The following is a 13949-nucleotide window of genomic DNA, read 5'->3' on the forward strand; positions in this document are numbered from 1 at the left end:
GCAACAAAAGCGAAAATAAAATAGTACCAAATTTATTTATTTATAACTTAAATCATGGAAAATAATAAATTACAAATATGTGAGCAAACAGGACATACCAACACTTTAGCTTAGCTTAGTAAATAGTAACTATAAGGATGAGGATTAAGCCACATATTTTCCATACTTGCTCTTATTCTTCTCAAAGACCTTTTGCAAAAATTCGCAAGTTATTTTCATTCGAAGATTGTTTTCAACAATGTAGTCAAATGTTTTCTAAAATTAAAAGAAATAATTACTACAATTAAAACGTGTACATATTTTCCAATATACCTAGTTTGCTCCAACATACATTTATTACATCATATACCATTAACAACAATTGAATACCCCTAAAAAACATTCTTTCGCTGTCCTCAAAATGTGTTCTTCCTGTTCTTCCCAAGCTAGGTACTTCATTTTTGTGATTTATGACATGGTGTTAAGAGCGACAATTATAAGTAAACTAATTGACATGTTCATGTTTTGTTTTTCCAAGGCTAATAAGTGTAGTGTAGGTATGCAACCAAACTTGAAATGTTGTGTTCTGGAGTTTTGGATGGCTGCGATTTTTGGATCTGTCAGGACATTCGGACCCTCCCCCCCCTCGACGTTTTTTATGCGTCCCGCTTTTTGTTTTCAAGAACCTGACAGCCCCAGCTCAGGCAGGGAATTTTTGGTGCTATCCTCGTAAATGAATAGAAGCAGTCTAATACATGAATTTTTACAATTTTAAAACAAACAGACGAGCAAACATAAGAAGTTATAATTAAATTTTGTTGTTAATGTTATAGAATGCAAAATTACTGATAAAATTAATAGCCCTCTACTACATCACTATAGTAAGGACGCCAATATGTAGGTGCTAGCTTTGTCAATACTTTAGCCTGACAATTGTATTTCAATAATATTTACTAGCAGTGACTATACAATACATTGTATCACAGTATAATGTATCTAAAATGTGATTGTAGATACCTATATGCTTTGTCTAGGGATGTGCAATTGTCACTCCTAATGCGTGCTTCAAGCACCTTATGGCTGTTTGCACCGACAAATTTAAGTGCAGCTTAAAATCCATGGCAACGATTATTGAGACAATGATTACCATGCCATTGATATTAAGCCATTGTGTACTAAATATCAAAGGGTAGTAACCTGTGCTAATATGTGGCCGTATCCTTTTCCTTGTAATTCAGAAGGAATTTCTGAATGTATCAGGTCAACGGTATCACCATTCCTTTCATATTGAACTGTTGCTATGTTTCTTTCATCCAATTGTAAGCTTAAGATTTTTCGTTCAGGTTGATCTTGCAACTCATTGATTTTCGATTGAGATCTAGAAAAACTCCTAAATATTTTTGTTGATCCTACCAATCGTAATGGGTTATTGAAATATGTAAAATACCTGATAACAGCACATAAAAATTATTGAACCATGGGCTACAATGGTAGGTACCTACCTACCTTGTGAAGTAGGGCTTAGACATTTTGAATATAGTTTGTGTCTGAACTGATGTATCTATGTGCTACATTAGGATTAGGGGACTATCGCTTATTTCTTTTTAGCAAAGTAAATGTGCTGTACCGTACAGCGTACTCGGCAGTAATGTAAAGAGAAGGAGAACAGCTGGTGGAGAACAGTAGTATGTGGTATGGCATTCCAAAACATCCGGTCACGAGTCATCGGAGTCAAAGGTCAAAAGGTGGCTCTGCTGGCACTTGGCAGTGAATCAAGGTCCGGCAGCATATGTAAAGATGTGACTCAGTGCATGGATCCTTTTCAAAATGTAAGAAAACCTCATCAGAGAAATTTAAATGTGTACATTTACATACGTATATAAGCATTGAATTTATAAATTCAATGGTATAAGCTATGTATACTTACAAAAAACCATACCAATGCATGGAATGGATGGCTATAGGCAACCAACATTACTACAATCGAGAGTTGTTTTTGAAATTCTTTCTCCCTTCAAGAATTTAATATACATTTAAGAAAAATGCCCTGTATACTAACAGTAAAGCTAAAACGACACAGGTGGTTGTAATGTGTATACGATAGATTCGAGTGAACTGAGGGCTAATTCTACCTCGAGATAGTAACGTGTGTCTCCTAACGAGCGCAGATTTGTCAGAGGAAGATCCGAAATGCAAACCCTTAGGATATTTATTATTTATTTATTATTATTATTTATTATTATCCCTCTCTTGTTTTGGGCCCTCAACAGGCGTGCGCCCAATTACAGAGTGACCCGCATAATGCTATTTAGAGGTGCCTCTGCAGAAGGTCTTAAGTTGGTCTATACTACTCCGGTATTTACCTTACGAATTAGGAAAACTGCAGGAAAACCCAATTCGGAGTAGCCGATAGAATGCTCGGAACTGGTCTAAGGTAATTTCCATCTCCGCCACAGATGAAAAATTCACCTCAACCCAGGTTCGAACACCCGACCTCCGGATTTATAACCCAATGCTCTACCACTAAGCCATAAATCCGATAATTTGCCACTATCCAGAAAGAGTAAACATCAGCGGGACGTAGAGGACCAGAAAAATACGTCATGGGGTCTATAGCTGTACAGAGCGTCTTCAACTTTGAGGGTAGATCCGACACTATCAACGCGCTTAGAAAGAAGGACTGGCCTCGATTATTTGGTATGAATTATTCATGACTGTCTATAGTAAAACTAAACGGGAGGAAGTATGACTTCGGGTGTATTGCGAGAGTTCCATAGGGATCGATCCCCATCTGTGGACGGAATGCTACCTGCGGTTAGCATTTCAAGAAGGATTCCAGATAGTTAGCGTTGGTGGACCTTGATAACTGCAGGGCTCTTAAGTTGCTAGTTGCTCTAAGTACCTGAGAAAACAAAACGCGCTCTTCATTGCACGCACCGCGGTAGGAGGAGGATGACTTACATGACACTATGAGCCTAACCATTTATGCACAAACCCAGCTACAGCTTCAAAAATAAAGGTTTTAGCAAGTGCTATCAAGTGTATAAGTATATTACGCAGGTGGGGTATAGGGCCTGGAGGCAGTCAAATGGAAAATAGACCGAGATATGACGGCTTGCTTGCTATCCCTTTTAAAATGGTGCCATTGGAGGGGGCGCTATCAGGGCATATAATTGCTACAGTGAGGGTCGAAGCGTAGACAATTATGGACAAAACGGTTCATTCCAGACTTCAGATCACTTATCAGTTTCTGACAAGATATGGGGAAAAAGGACAATTCCTATACCACTTTCATATTAGGAATTCAGATAGGTATACGTGGATTGTGTCATAGATGGAATTGCCATTGAGATTGGGGGAGGTACTGGAAGCCGAATATACAGTAATGTCAGAGAGTGGGGTTAGGTGGTAGAATTGTGAAGAATATATAAAAACCGTTATTTTTTTAAGACAAAAGGACGGTAAGAACGTAAGTACAGCTGAACCATGCTTCGCGCTTCCCCGTGAGTGTTCCTTAATCTGGGAGATTTGGAAAAAGGTTCGCGCTTTTGAGTAAGCTATGAAAATTGGCACAATGCTCTTTGCCCAGGAGAGGAAGAGGGGGCATTAAGAGGACGGGCCAACGAGCGTATGCCAATTTTCAAACTGTACTCAAAAGTGGAACACATGCTGCAAAAAATAAGCATTTACGAAGGGAACTGTTGATGGTATGCTGCTGCAGCCTAATATGGAATTTTAAACAGTAAACTTATTCCCGATACATGTCAAACACAAACTGGTTGTGCTGTGCTGTTCCGGCACTATAGCGATGTTAATCTGTTTTGTAAGCACCTTATATGACATTTATAGAAATTAAAAACTGGCATCTGTGGTTTAAGGATTGACAATTATAAACATAACCTAAGTTTTGTTGTTTTGTATACATTTCGTTACCATCGTTACGTTTGTTCATGTTACGTTTAAAAATAAGTGAATCCTACAGTGTAAGAATAATTGTTTTACATAGAATCGTTTCTATCTGGTGCAATTCTAACTTTTGCAATATGTGTTTGATGCATGTGTTTTTAGCTATGTGGAGTTAGCGGAAGTTCTAGCAGACAGTGGTTAACAATACCCTTCCGAGGCAAAAATCTATCAGTACTCAGCTATAATCAAAGTAAGTAGGTAACTAGGTATGACTATCGTGAGTTTTATTTTAGTTGTTAAAACCAAGAACGTTTGAAAAGCACTTAAATAATAAACAATTTGTGTTTCCATAATACTCGGCCGTGTGCTTTATATATGCAGTTTGATGGATTTAAAATAGGGTGCATTGTCACTCGGAAAACTATTTCAATATGAACATAAGCACATATATGAGTGGGTGCACATTGTTTTTTCAAACATGCTGTATAGATAGGGTTGCCATCCGTCCAGATTTCCCCAGATTTGTCCTAGTTTAGGGCGCGTCCTGGCGGGTTTTCAATGGCAGTCCGGGTTTTGAGCTACTGAGTGGGTGAATTAAAAATCTTTCTGTCAAAATTTAAGCCAACAAGATAAACTTTCAAGCGCAAATCAGCTTTTGGTAACAATTTTTTAAAACACCGAATGCTCATTTCATTTATAGGTACTCGGAGAAGAATGAAAATTGCGTACTTGGTACTTTTTTTGCTTTCCTGCTCATAATGACAATGCTGAAAGAATATTTTCACTAGTGGCACAAGAATAAAATAAAGGAATTGATTGAATATTGAAACAGTCTCGTCACTGATACAAATAAAGAACAATTTCAAACATTATAATTGTGTAGATTTTTATAAATTTCTTTTAAGTAAGGAAGGCTATTGGAAAGACGAATAAATACCGAAGACCTGAAAAGTAAATACCTAGTTCCCTAAACATTTTATTTTACTAAAAGACCAAATTTTTGTTTCATTTAAAAATTATTGTTGTTAGCTTCTAATAACTTGTATTTTATTTTGTTAAAAAAGTATATTATTGCTTCATTGAAAGAATTTAAAAATGTAGATAAGCCGTTACTGATTCCTATAACAGTTGCTCAGTGTGGGATATTACATTGGGGCAAGGTTGTTTTATTAGAAAGGTTGTCTGGTAACTCTAAACCAATAGGATGCTTGCATTTTGAAGGCGGGAAAACGTCATCCAGAACACACATTTAAAATTGCTCATAGGTTACAATGCTACTAAAAGGGGTTAAAAATTTAGTTTTTGCAGTATATTTTTGGATTTATATGGGTATATGTATATAAGAGTGGATCTTATATTGGAAATCTTGGAAGTTTATGGACTTCCACCTTTGAAAGCAATCAAAGTATTGAAAAAATGAGTGTGGTGCGTAAGCTATTTTACATTGCACGAGGACTTGTGAAAATGTAATCAAATTAATTTTAGAGGTAGAAATGGATAAAATTCCGCGATTTACAAAATAGGAACCACCCCTATGTATTAATACCTAGGCTTTGGGAATTAAAACTCTAAACATTCTTTAGCGGATGACGCCAAATAAAATGCTGTTGCGTTTTATGGAATATGTATATTTATAGTATGTACAAAGTGGTAACCGAGGTGCAAACGGCGAGCTCTGTCGTTGGGGTGAGCCCTGATGCATGTCTTCTGACTGATGGAGTGTGGCGCGAGGTCGAGCTGGCAAGGCGACCTGGTACTGCAGTTGGAGAGCTTTTTGTTTCTTGAAGTGCAGTCGAAGCAGGAATTGCGTTGCACTTTGCAGAGTTCGTGGCTCTGCTTTTAAACGTTTGCGGCCAGGGACGCTACGCTTTCATCGGTTGGCCGTTTTGACCAACGAGGGCGCAGCACGTTTTAGTTTGCTGCCGGATGTGAAACATTTTCTTACCCATTCTTTAAGAACGGTAGGGTCTTTGGGAAACGTAAAAAACGAGATTTTATTTACACCAGGATGAGGAATATTAGTGTTACCGCCACTCATCTAAAAAATACGTAATTATAACATACAAAAGTGCATATAATTGATGAACTAACCTTTCAATCACGGCTATGAAAACCCACAAAATTCACAAACTAAATGTCCTTATATTGCACCAAACAGGTATCTACAGCTAATATATGTCCTTATGCAATTCAAAATTCAACAAATTTTAAACAAATAAACTCAAGAAAAATAAGCACCCGCTCGACTACAAACAACGTTGAACGTCAATGTCGGTATTCTCGATGACGTATACATTCCGTCCCTCCCGTTTCCGCCCACATAGTTACCAGGTAACCTTTGAAATCAAATAACCTTGACATTGGGGACTGTACGAATGTGCTATGTATGTCATAATATCATAATATGAGCAATAGCACGGGTGTATATGTGCTATCCTACCGTCCCATCCCTCAGATTTGCATTTCAAGTAATGCATATTCCAAATGTTATGGTTTGACCACCCTATATTGAATCGAAATGACTCTTGCTGCTGCAGTTATACTTAAATTGTTACAAATCTAATGCTCTTTAATAATGTAGGTATATAGAAACTATTTCCTCCAAATGTCTAGTTTACGAAATATAAGGCGCTAGATAGGGGAATTGTACTGTACGAATTCTCTTTAAATAAATAATTCTTTTGTTTCAGACTACACTCGCCCTAACTGATCACAGTACAAGTGCATCTAGCAAGTGGGACCAAATAATGGACGAGCAAGATTTAAAAGCTCTCATTTTTTATTACTGCAGAGAGAAATATTACAATTGCATGTTAGGCGCCTGCCAAGACGGGATTGCCAAATTTAGGGGTGATGTAGCTTTCAATTTTTATAATTGCGTAGCTTTAATGCTATGCCAGCAATTTGAACAGAGCGTTCGAGAACTGGACTGCTTAAAATCAGAGAACGACTTTCGCTTATCAGTGGTTCATGCGTACATGCAGGTCTATAAATTGACTGGAGCGACATCGAACGATAAATACGTCAAATTACAAAAGCGCGTACAAGATTACAAAGTTTCGGCAACCTTTATTGATTTGTATTATGTGGCGTTTGTGTTGTTTGCATTTAAACGGTACGAAGATGCCCATGAGTACATTCTGAGTGCTTTAGTTATTGAACCGTCCAATGCTGAACTGTTGGCACTTCAGGGATGGATTCAGCTGTATTTACTTAAAACAAATCCGCTCTCTGAGTTCCAAACATCACAAGTGTTTGAAATGTCACTGAAAGACAATGGTAAAAATTTCAGTAGCTCATTGGGAATTGTTGAAAGTTACATGCACGAGCAAAATTATGACGAAGCTGTAGCAGTATTAAACAAGGTGGTTGTTCGATTTCCATCGACACCTCTGGCCTTACTACTCAAGATGAAATTAAATTTTGCCTTACAAAATTGGGATCAGTGCGTAGACGTAATTAAACGCATATCAATTTCAGAACCAGATAACGTAGACGTATTGAGAATAAAAGTTTTAATGCTAATTTGCAATGATGGGAAATACGAAGAAGCCTCAAATTACATACAACAGTGCCGCGAAAGATTATATAAGATTGAGCCTCTCAATGGAGATCTACTAGTGGAGAATGCACAATTATTTTCTAGAGTTTGCGAAAGGAATCACTTGGTCCTTTCTGAAACATACAAAATGGTTGAGAAGGCACTAGAAATCTCCATAAATAATGTAAATTATATGGCCGAATTGGCATACCATTCCATGCTTTTGGGCAATTTAAGTGATGCAGTTAGACTGTATAAGTCTGCAATGAAATTAGATGATTCGGATTTGCAGGTTTTGATAGGAATGTCATTTTGTGAGCTGCTCGAGTATGGACCAAATGAGCATGTTAAACACCAAGTGAATTTTTTAGTTGAACTTGATGAATCATCTCAGTACCCAAAGTTGCTATTTTTAAAAGCGAAAATATCAACACGGGAATCGTCTTTGCAAAGTTTGTGCGAAATATGCGAACAGCACTTACATTTTCTTGGTAGGCTGCCGTACGGTACAGAGTATCTACTGACTTTAGATGCAGACTTTATGTTGCAAGTGTGTAAAGAATTGCTGTTACACTTGCCACAAGCGCCTGCATTAATTACAAAAGAGAAGCATTTACAGAAACCAGGCCCTATTGCAAAAAAGGTGGAAACTGTTTTGAATGTCATTGTAAAGGCATGTCCGTCCATCCAAGAGACTAAGTATTTGCTATCAACCGTACAGTTTTTAAATGGGGACGCCACAAAGGCTAAAGCCAACTTGGAGCAAATTTTACAGAATCCGAATTCCAATTTTACAAACTGTTACTTACTCATGGCCCAAATACAGTTGTATATTGGCCAATTTGAAAGAGCGTCACAAAGTTTAGAATTAGGACTTAGTCATAACTTCGCGGTACGAGAGAACCCTCTCTATCATTTTATCATGGGCATAATAGAAAAAAATCGTAACAACCAAGATGAAGCTATCAAATGCTTTAAAGTTGCCTTAGAGCTTTCAAATTCCCAACCTAGTATCCTATCAACTGCTTCTTCCCTTTCACTCTATGACAAAGCGACCATTTACTTGGAACTGATCGATTCCCATATGCAAGCCGGTCAATTACATGAAGCGACTAAGCTCACTGAGTCTGCAGTGGACGAGTTTCGAGGCACATCTGAAGAGGCACGCATTGTTATTTTAAATGCAGATCAGGCCATTGAGAAGCACGAAATTCAACATGCAATCGATATGCTGACTAGAGTTAAACGGAACGAGTCGTATTATTTACAGGCGAAGCAAAAATTGGCGAATATTCTTTTGGAATATCGTAAAGATACTAAGGCATACTTACAGTGCTATTTAGATATGGTCGAAGTGGATCGTGGACCTGAAAGCTGCATCCTTTTGGCAGATGCTTATTTACATGTCTTAGGTAAGTATTAAACGTCTTATTTATTTACTTGTTTCATAATTAACAAATGTTTATATTTCTTATTTTATTTTTTTGTTTAAATAAAAAATCTAGTTTTCATTGTCACATTGGATTCATTGGGGGAATCCCATGTATGGTCAAAATAGACATTTCAAATAGCAATTCCAACAGAGCTGTATTTTGGTACAGACCAATTACTTTCACCTTTTATTTCCAACTCCTAGAAAAATTAAACCTTCAAGCTACAAAGTTTCTTAGTAACGAAGCGCCCTATTACTGATCCATATACCAGGTGGTCATTAAAACCGGTATAATTCCTTGTACCAAACGGGTGCTTCGTTGATTGTGAGCCATGTGAGCGGGCCGAACTCGTCTTTGGCTGCCGAGCGTTACGCGTGATGACCACAGAAAGTAAGCGTACTTTATATTCTGTTTCGTTACGGATGTAACAAATGTTGTTTTCAGAGAAATCAAACAGGTGGCCACTTTATCGTTTCAAAAAATTTTTTTTGAATTTAGGAAATTTAGACACATACCGCTTCATAGCGAACGTGCACGAAAGTAGGGCTGGCACGCTCGTCGAAAGAGGAGACCTGGTGGTGGGCCAGCTCATATTCGCAAGAAGAATAGGACTGGCGCACAGAAGGCGAAGCTTTGGAATCCCGGTTCGAGGATAAAACCTCGGATCAAGCGGGCATTGCGCCAAATCCCAAGGGTGTGTCTAGAATCATTGGAAAAAAACGCACCAGCGTCATGTAGACTAGGCTGTTGTTGCTTGTGGTTATTTATCTATGTGTGGAAATAAAACCGAACGAAATAATAAAAAATTAGTAGCCCTGTTTTTTTAAATATATAACATTTTAGAAGTGAATAGGTAAACAATTCAAACAATATGGCAACAATGATGAAATAATATGTTTTTACAATAGCGAATTTTCCACATGGATCTTTATTTGGACCGATATTGTTTTTGATTTTTATAAAAACTGTTAACTTTACAGTCGCAAGCAAATTTTAACATTGAACAATTATGATTTCAGAGGTTGATAAAGCTTTGGAAACATACGAAAAAGCCGTTAGAATGAATCCAACTGATCCCGCCTTGTGTTCTAAAATGGGTAAAGCGTTTGTAGAGACTCATTATTTTGCAAAGGCCGTGTCTTACTATCAGGAGGCTATAAAGCTCACCGATGATATGGAATTAAAGTTACAGTTAGCAGATTTATATATGAGGTTACCAAACAATAATGACAATGCAGAAATGTTTATAACTGCAGAATTTGAAAAAGAAGACACTAAATTGGAAGAAGATTTATCTACGTTACAATATAAAGCTAAGCTACTCGTGATGTTATCAGAAATATATAGAAAAAAGGGGAATCTGTTAGGCGCCCAAAAAATGTTGAGGAATGCGAAGGATTATCAAAGTCGTGTTTTGAAACGAATGTCTCTGGATCACATTGGTAAGTTGGCGCGATTGAAATTAAAAGTGTGTGGACCCTTTGGATCTGTGTAAACTTTTTACATTTTTAAAAATACCAACACTATCGTACAATATCACCTATCATCACATAAATTTTATTTCGGAGAGTCATTTTTTGATTTTGGACTAAAATATTTTTTGTAGATGTTGCCCACGGAGAACAGAATGTTCTAAAAGACATTTGTATGCAACTATCAGAAATATCAGTTAACTTAAAAGATAATGAGGGAGGAATCGCATTGTTAAAAGAAGCAATCTCAATTTTTCCAAATGATTTATCTATTTTACAATCTTTGGCACAGTTGTATATTCAGGTATGTAATTGGAAAATATGTAGTCCTTTATTTGTCCACACTGTGACAGTCAACTGACAGACAAAACTATTCTAAAGGTTTTTTAGATTAATAACTTGGAACTCTGCCAGCAAACCTGTGCGATGATATCCAAACTTGATCCTGACAATGAAGAAGCATCCGTGATGTTAGCAGATATTGCCTTCCGAAAGGTGCAGATTGTTTTCACTTATTATGAACTTAACATATGAATATTACTGTAGATCGATTTTGATATGTCGTCTTTCCATTTTACACATTTACTCAGTAAACAGCCAACAAACTGGAAGGCGTTGGTACGATTCATCGAGGTAATGCGACGTACTGGAGAACTTGAAGAAGTCGTTCCTTATCTACAACAAGCGGAAGCTGCAATGAATAAATCCGTGAAAAATCCAGGTGATTACCCACGTATCTTTCACGTGTAACTTTCGTTTTAGGTTTTTCTTTTGCAACTGCAATGTATCAGTGGTATTCGGGAAACCTTAATGCCGCACTTCGTAATTTTAACAATGCCAGACTCGATCCAGAGTGGGGTAAGCGTGCAATATGTAGCATGATTGAGATATGTTTAAATCCGGAAGACGAAATATTGGGAGAACAGTTTTTTGACATTGATGACAGTGACTATAGAGATTCCAGGAGTATGGCTCTTAAAACTGGTAAGTGTTAAATGAGCACAAGCGGGTATTAAATGCTATTATTTTTAGCTGAGAGATTATTGAAAGAATTAAAGCAGCGAAATACTGGGCTGGACGAAGAAAATTTGAAACATAGGCTTTTAGGGAATTTCTTGTTATTAGCAACTAAAGAAAAGGCAAATGTAGAAAAGGCCTTGGAAGATTTTACAAGTTTGGCGTCCAATGATATTTTATATAGAGAGGAGATTGGCCCTATACTTGGCATGGCGACAGCCCACACAATGCTGAAACAGGCGCAAAGAGCCAAAAATCAACTGAAGCGCGTTGTGAAGTCAGTGTGGAATTTTGAGGATGCCGAATATTTGGAACGCTGTTGGTTACTTTTAGCGGATTTTTACATTCAGGCGTCCAAGTTTGACTCCGCCAAAGATTTGTTGCAAAGAACTTTGCAGCATAATAAAGCGTGCACAAAGGCTTATGAATTTTTAGGATTCATTGCAGAAAAGGAGCAATCTTATAAGGATGCTTGTAATTACTACGATAACGCGTGGAAGTACTCTGGGAGAGCAAATCCTTCCATAGGTTATAAGTTGGCTTTTAATTTTATGAAGTCAAAGCGTTACGCAGAAGCGATTGACACTTCACAACAAGTTTTAAAGATTCATCCTGATTATCCAAGAATTCGGAAAGACATTTTAGACAAATCTTTGACTCATTTGAGAACTTAATAATGATACTTTGTAGTGCTATTTATTCCGTCCATTAGGTAATTGTTTTTAAGTGCACAAGTATGTTAATAAAATCAATCAATAAAATTTGCGCAGTTTACTTGAATGTTTTCAGTGCCATAGTAATGATAACGAGCATGATACTATAGACCAGTAACCCACTAGGGGCACGCGGTAACTAATCCCACACATGAATTCTCTTTGAGGTGGGTTTGAATAAGTAATGTGTGGGATGGATGCTGTAATTTGGCTACCGTAGTCAGCCTGCCTAGTGCGTTAGTGGACTAAACGCCATTGAAGTAAGAATCAATGGACAAGTTTTCCCAGCGGTTGCTAGCGCACGGCTTGTATTTTGCTTTTGAGTTTCTGCGCATTAGCAGCGTTGCACTGTGTTGCGAGTCGTTGTCTTAGGGGTGGAGTTCATGGTCCGTTCGCGGTCGGTGTTGAATTGGTGATGGTGGTGGATGCAGTTGGATTCCGATTCGCGCGCCCTTCTCTGAAAAGAAAGAAATAGAAGGCAGTATTTGTACTTTTTTACTTTGCGTTAACGAATGGTGTAAGGGGCGTTGTCAAGGAATTCCTGGGGTAGGTCTTCGAGTAGTTGAATTCTGAGAATGGGAGAGAATTTGAATTTATTTTTGGGTTTTCGGGGAAGAAGAGGTCCTCCTGTGGCGGATTTCTTGCAAGGGATCTGTAGGATTTCTTGGTGGGTAGAGTGTCGCCTTGAACCCTGCGGTGGGCAAATTTTGTTGTAGGGATGTGAGTCTGAGTGTGATTGGTTCTATGTTTGCGTGTTGGATGGTAAGATCGTAGTGGTAGAATGGGTCGAGTCTGTGTATTTTGCGTAGGATGTTGCGATCACAGGCGGCGAGTTGATGTTGATTAGAAGAGAGGGCGAAGTAAATACGGGGGGCTATGTAATCGGTAAGTGGTCTGAAGTAGGTAAGTTTTGTAAGCGTGTTTTTTTTAATATTTTATAACTTTTCTTTTTGGAGAGTTTTGGGGCTACATCCGTAGATGCGACCCAGGAGTGCGCTCTGCAGTTGTGTCAATTTACCTGTGAAATGGACTCTCAAGTACCTACCTACTTGATTTGGTTGGTGAACAGCAGAGGCGTATTTTTCAGGGGTAGGTGAACGTGTTTGTGTTGTTGTCGTGGGTTTCTACCGTAATTGGAGTGTCTGAAGAATAGCGTTTGTGTTTTCTCGGGGTTTAACTGGATTCTCCAACGATTTGTCCAAGCGGTGTATCGTGTGAGAGTGTCGTTCAGCGTACGATGTTAAGTAGGTAGGAGCATAGAGAAAATACTTCCTCTATGGTAGGATCCTACGTTTAGAGTGAGAGACGTCAACCTTGGGAACCTCTGCAAAGGGGTGTGAAAGGATCGGATAGTTGGCTGGCAACTTTTACTCTGGTAGTTTGATTGGACGAGGCATGATAACAGGAATTTTGCCATCTTTATCATGGTAATTCAGGGAATATCTAGCAGATGTTCAATCACCAGTTTAAACTCGAGGTCGTAGTTGGAAAGGTCGAGTGACTGGAATGTCTCTTGATGTATAGGTGTCTGGCAAATAAATCTGCCTTATCTTTGTCCGTGGATACTATATTGCCTCCTTGGTCTGTCAGGTGGGTTTGTTGGACTTTCCTGTTGCCGATCAGTATGTTGAACTGGCGCTGAAGACTGCATCGGAGATAGTGTCGAGGTGGTTAGTGAGTGTGTCGACTGTCGTGGGGTGTTTCGAGGAAGGGGTGTGGCAGAATGTTTTCTGTGATGCGTTGGACCAGGCTTCTCAGTTGACTGGAGAAGTTTGTAAATCACAGTGGGCGGAAGAATAGGGGGCGGGATGAAGTTTGTACGAACCAGCAATGGAAGCTGATCGGAGATGATTGTGGTGCCTAGGAAGCAGTTGACATCGATGTAGCG

General features: G+C 38.3%; 2 protein-coding genes across 4 annotated transcripts; one reads left to right on the forward strand and one right to left on the reverse strand.

Annotated features, from left to right (window-relative positions):
- Window positions 1-16: 16 nt before the first annotated feature.
- On the reverse strand, window positions 17-1774 carry LOC116166873 (protein NATD1-like). 3 transcript variants are annotated; one of them, XM_031482060.1, is made up of 3 exons: window positions 1486-1774; window positions 1177-1369; window positions 17-255 (listed from the first exon to the last, which is right to left on the reverse strand). In XM_031482060.1, the coding sequence occupies exons 1-3, from the start codon at window positions 1506-1508 to the stop codon at window positions 145-147; spliced, it is 327 nt and encodes a 108-aa protein (XP_031337920.1). In that variant the 5' UTR covers window positions 1509-1774; the 3' UTR covers window positions 17-144. The 3 variants fall into 3 exon arrangements, with proteins under 3 accessions (XP_031337920.1, XP_031337919.1, XP_031337921.1); XM_031482059.1 differs by having other exon boundaries at window positions 1177-1426; XM_031482061.1 differs by having other exon boundaries at window positions 1177-1357; window positions 1486-1731.
- A 2090-nt stretch (window positions 1775-3864) lies between these two features.
- Window positions 3865-12122, forward strand: LOC116167086 (tetratricopeptide repeat protein 21B-like). Its single transcript, XM_031482325.1, has 8 exons — window positions 3865-4135; window positions 6576-8838; window positions 9879-10301; window positions 10466-10635; window positions 10722-10826; window positions 10878-11052; window positions 11094-11315; window positions 11364-12122. The coding sequence occupies exons 2-8, from the start codon at window positions 6633-6635 to the stop codon at window positions 12020-12022; spliced, it is 3960 nt and encodes a 1319-aa protein (XP_031338185.1). The 5' UTR covers window positions 3865-4135; window positions 6576-6632; the 3' UTR covers window positions 12023-12122.
- Window positions 12123-13949: the final 1827 nt, after the last annotated feature.

The sequence above is a fragment of the Photinus pyralis genome, unplaced genomic scaffold (assembly GCF_008802855.1).
Source record: "Photinus pyralis isolate 1611_PpyrPB1 unplaced genomic scaffold, Ppyr1.3 Ppyr1.4_LG3b, whole genome shotgun sequence".
NCBI lineage: Eukaryota > Metazoa > Arthropoda > Insecta > Coleoptera > Lampyridae > Photinus > Photinus pyralis.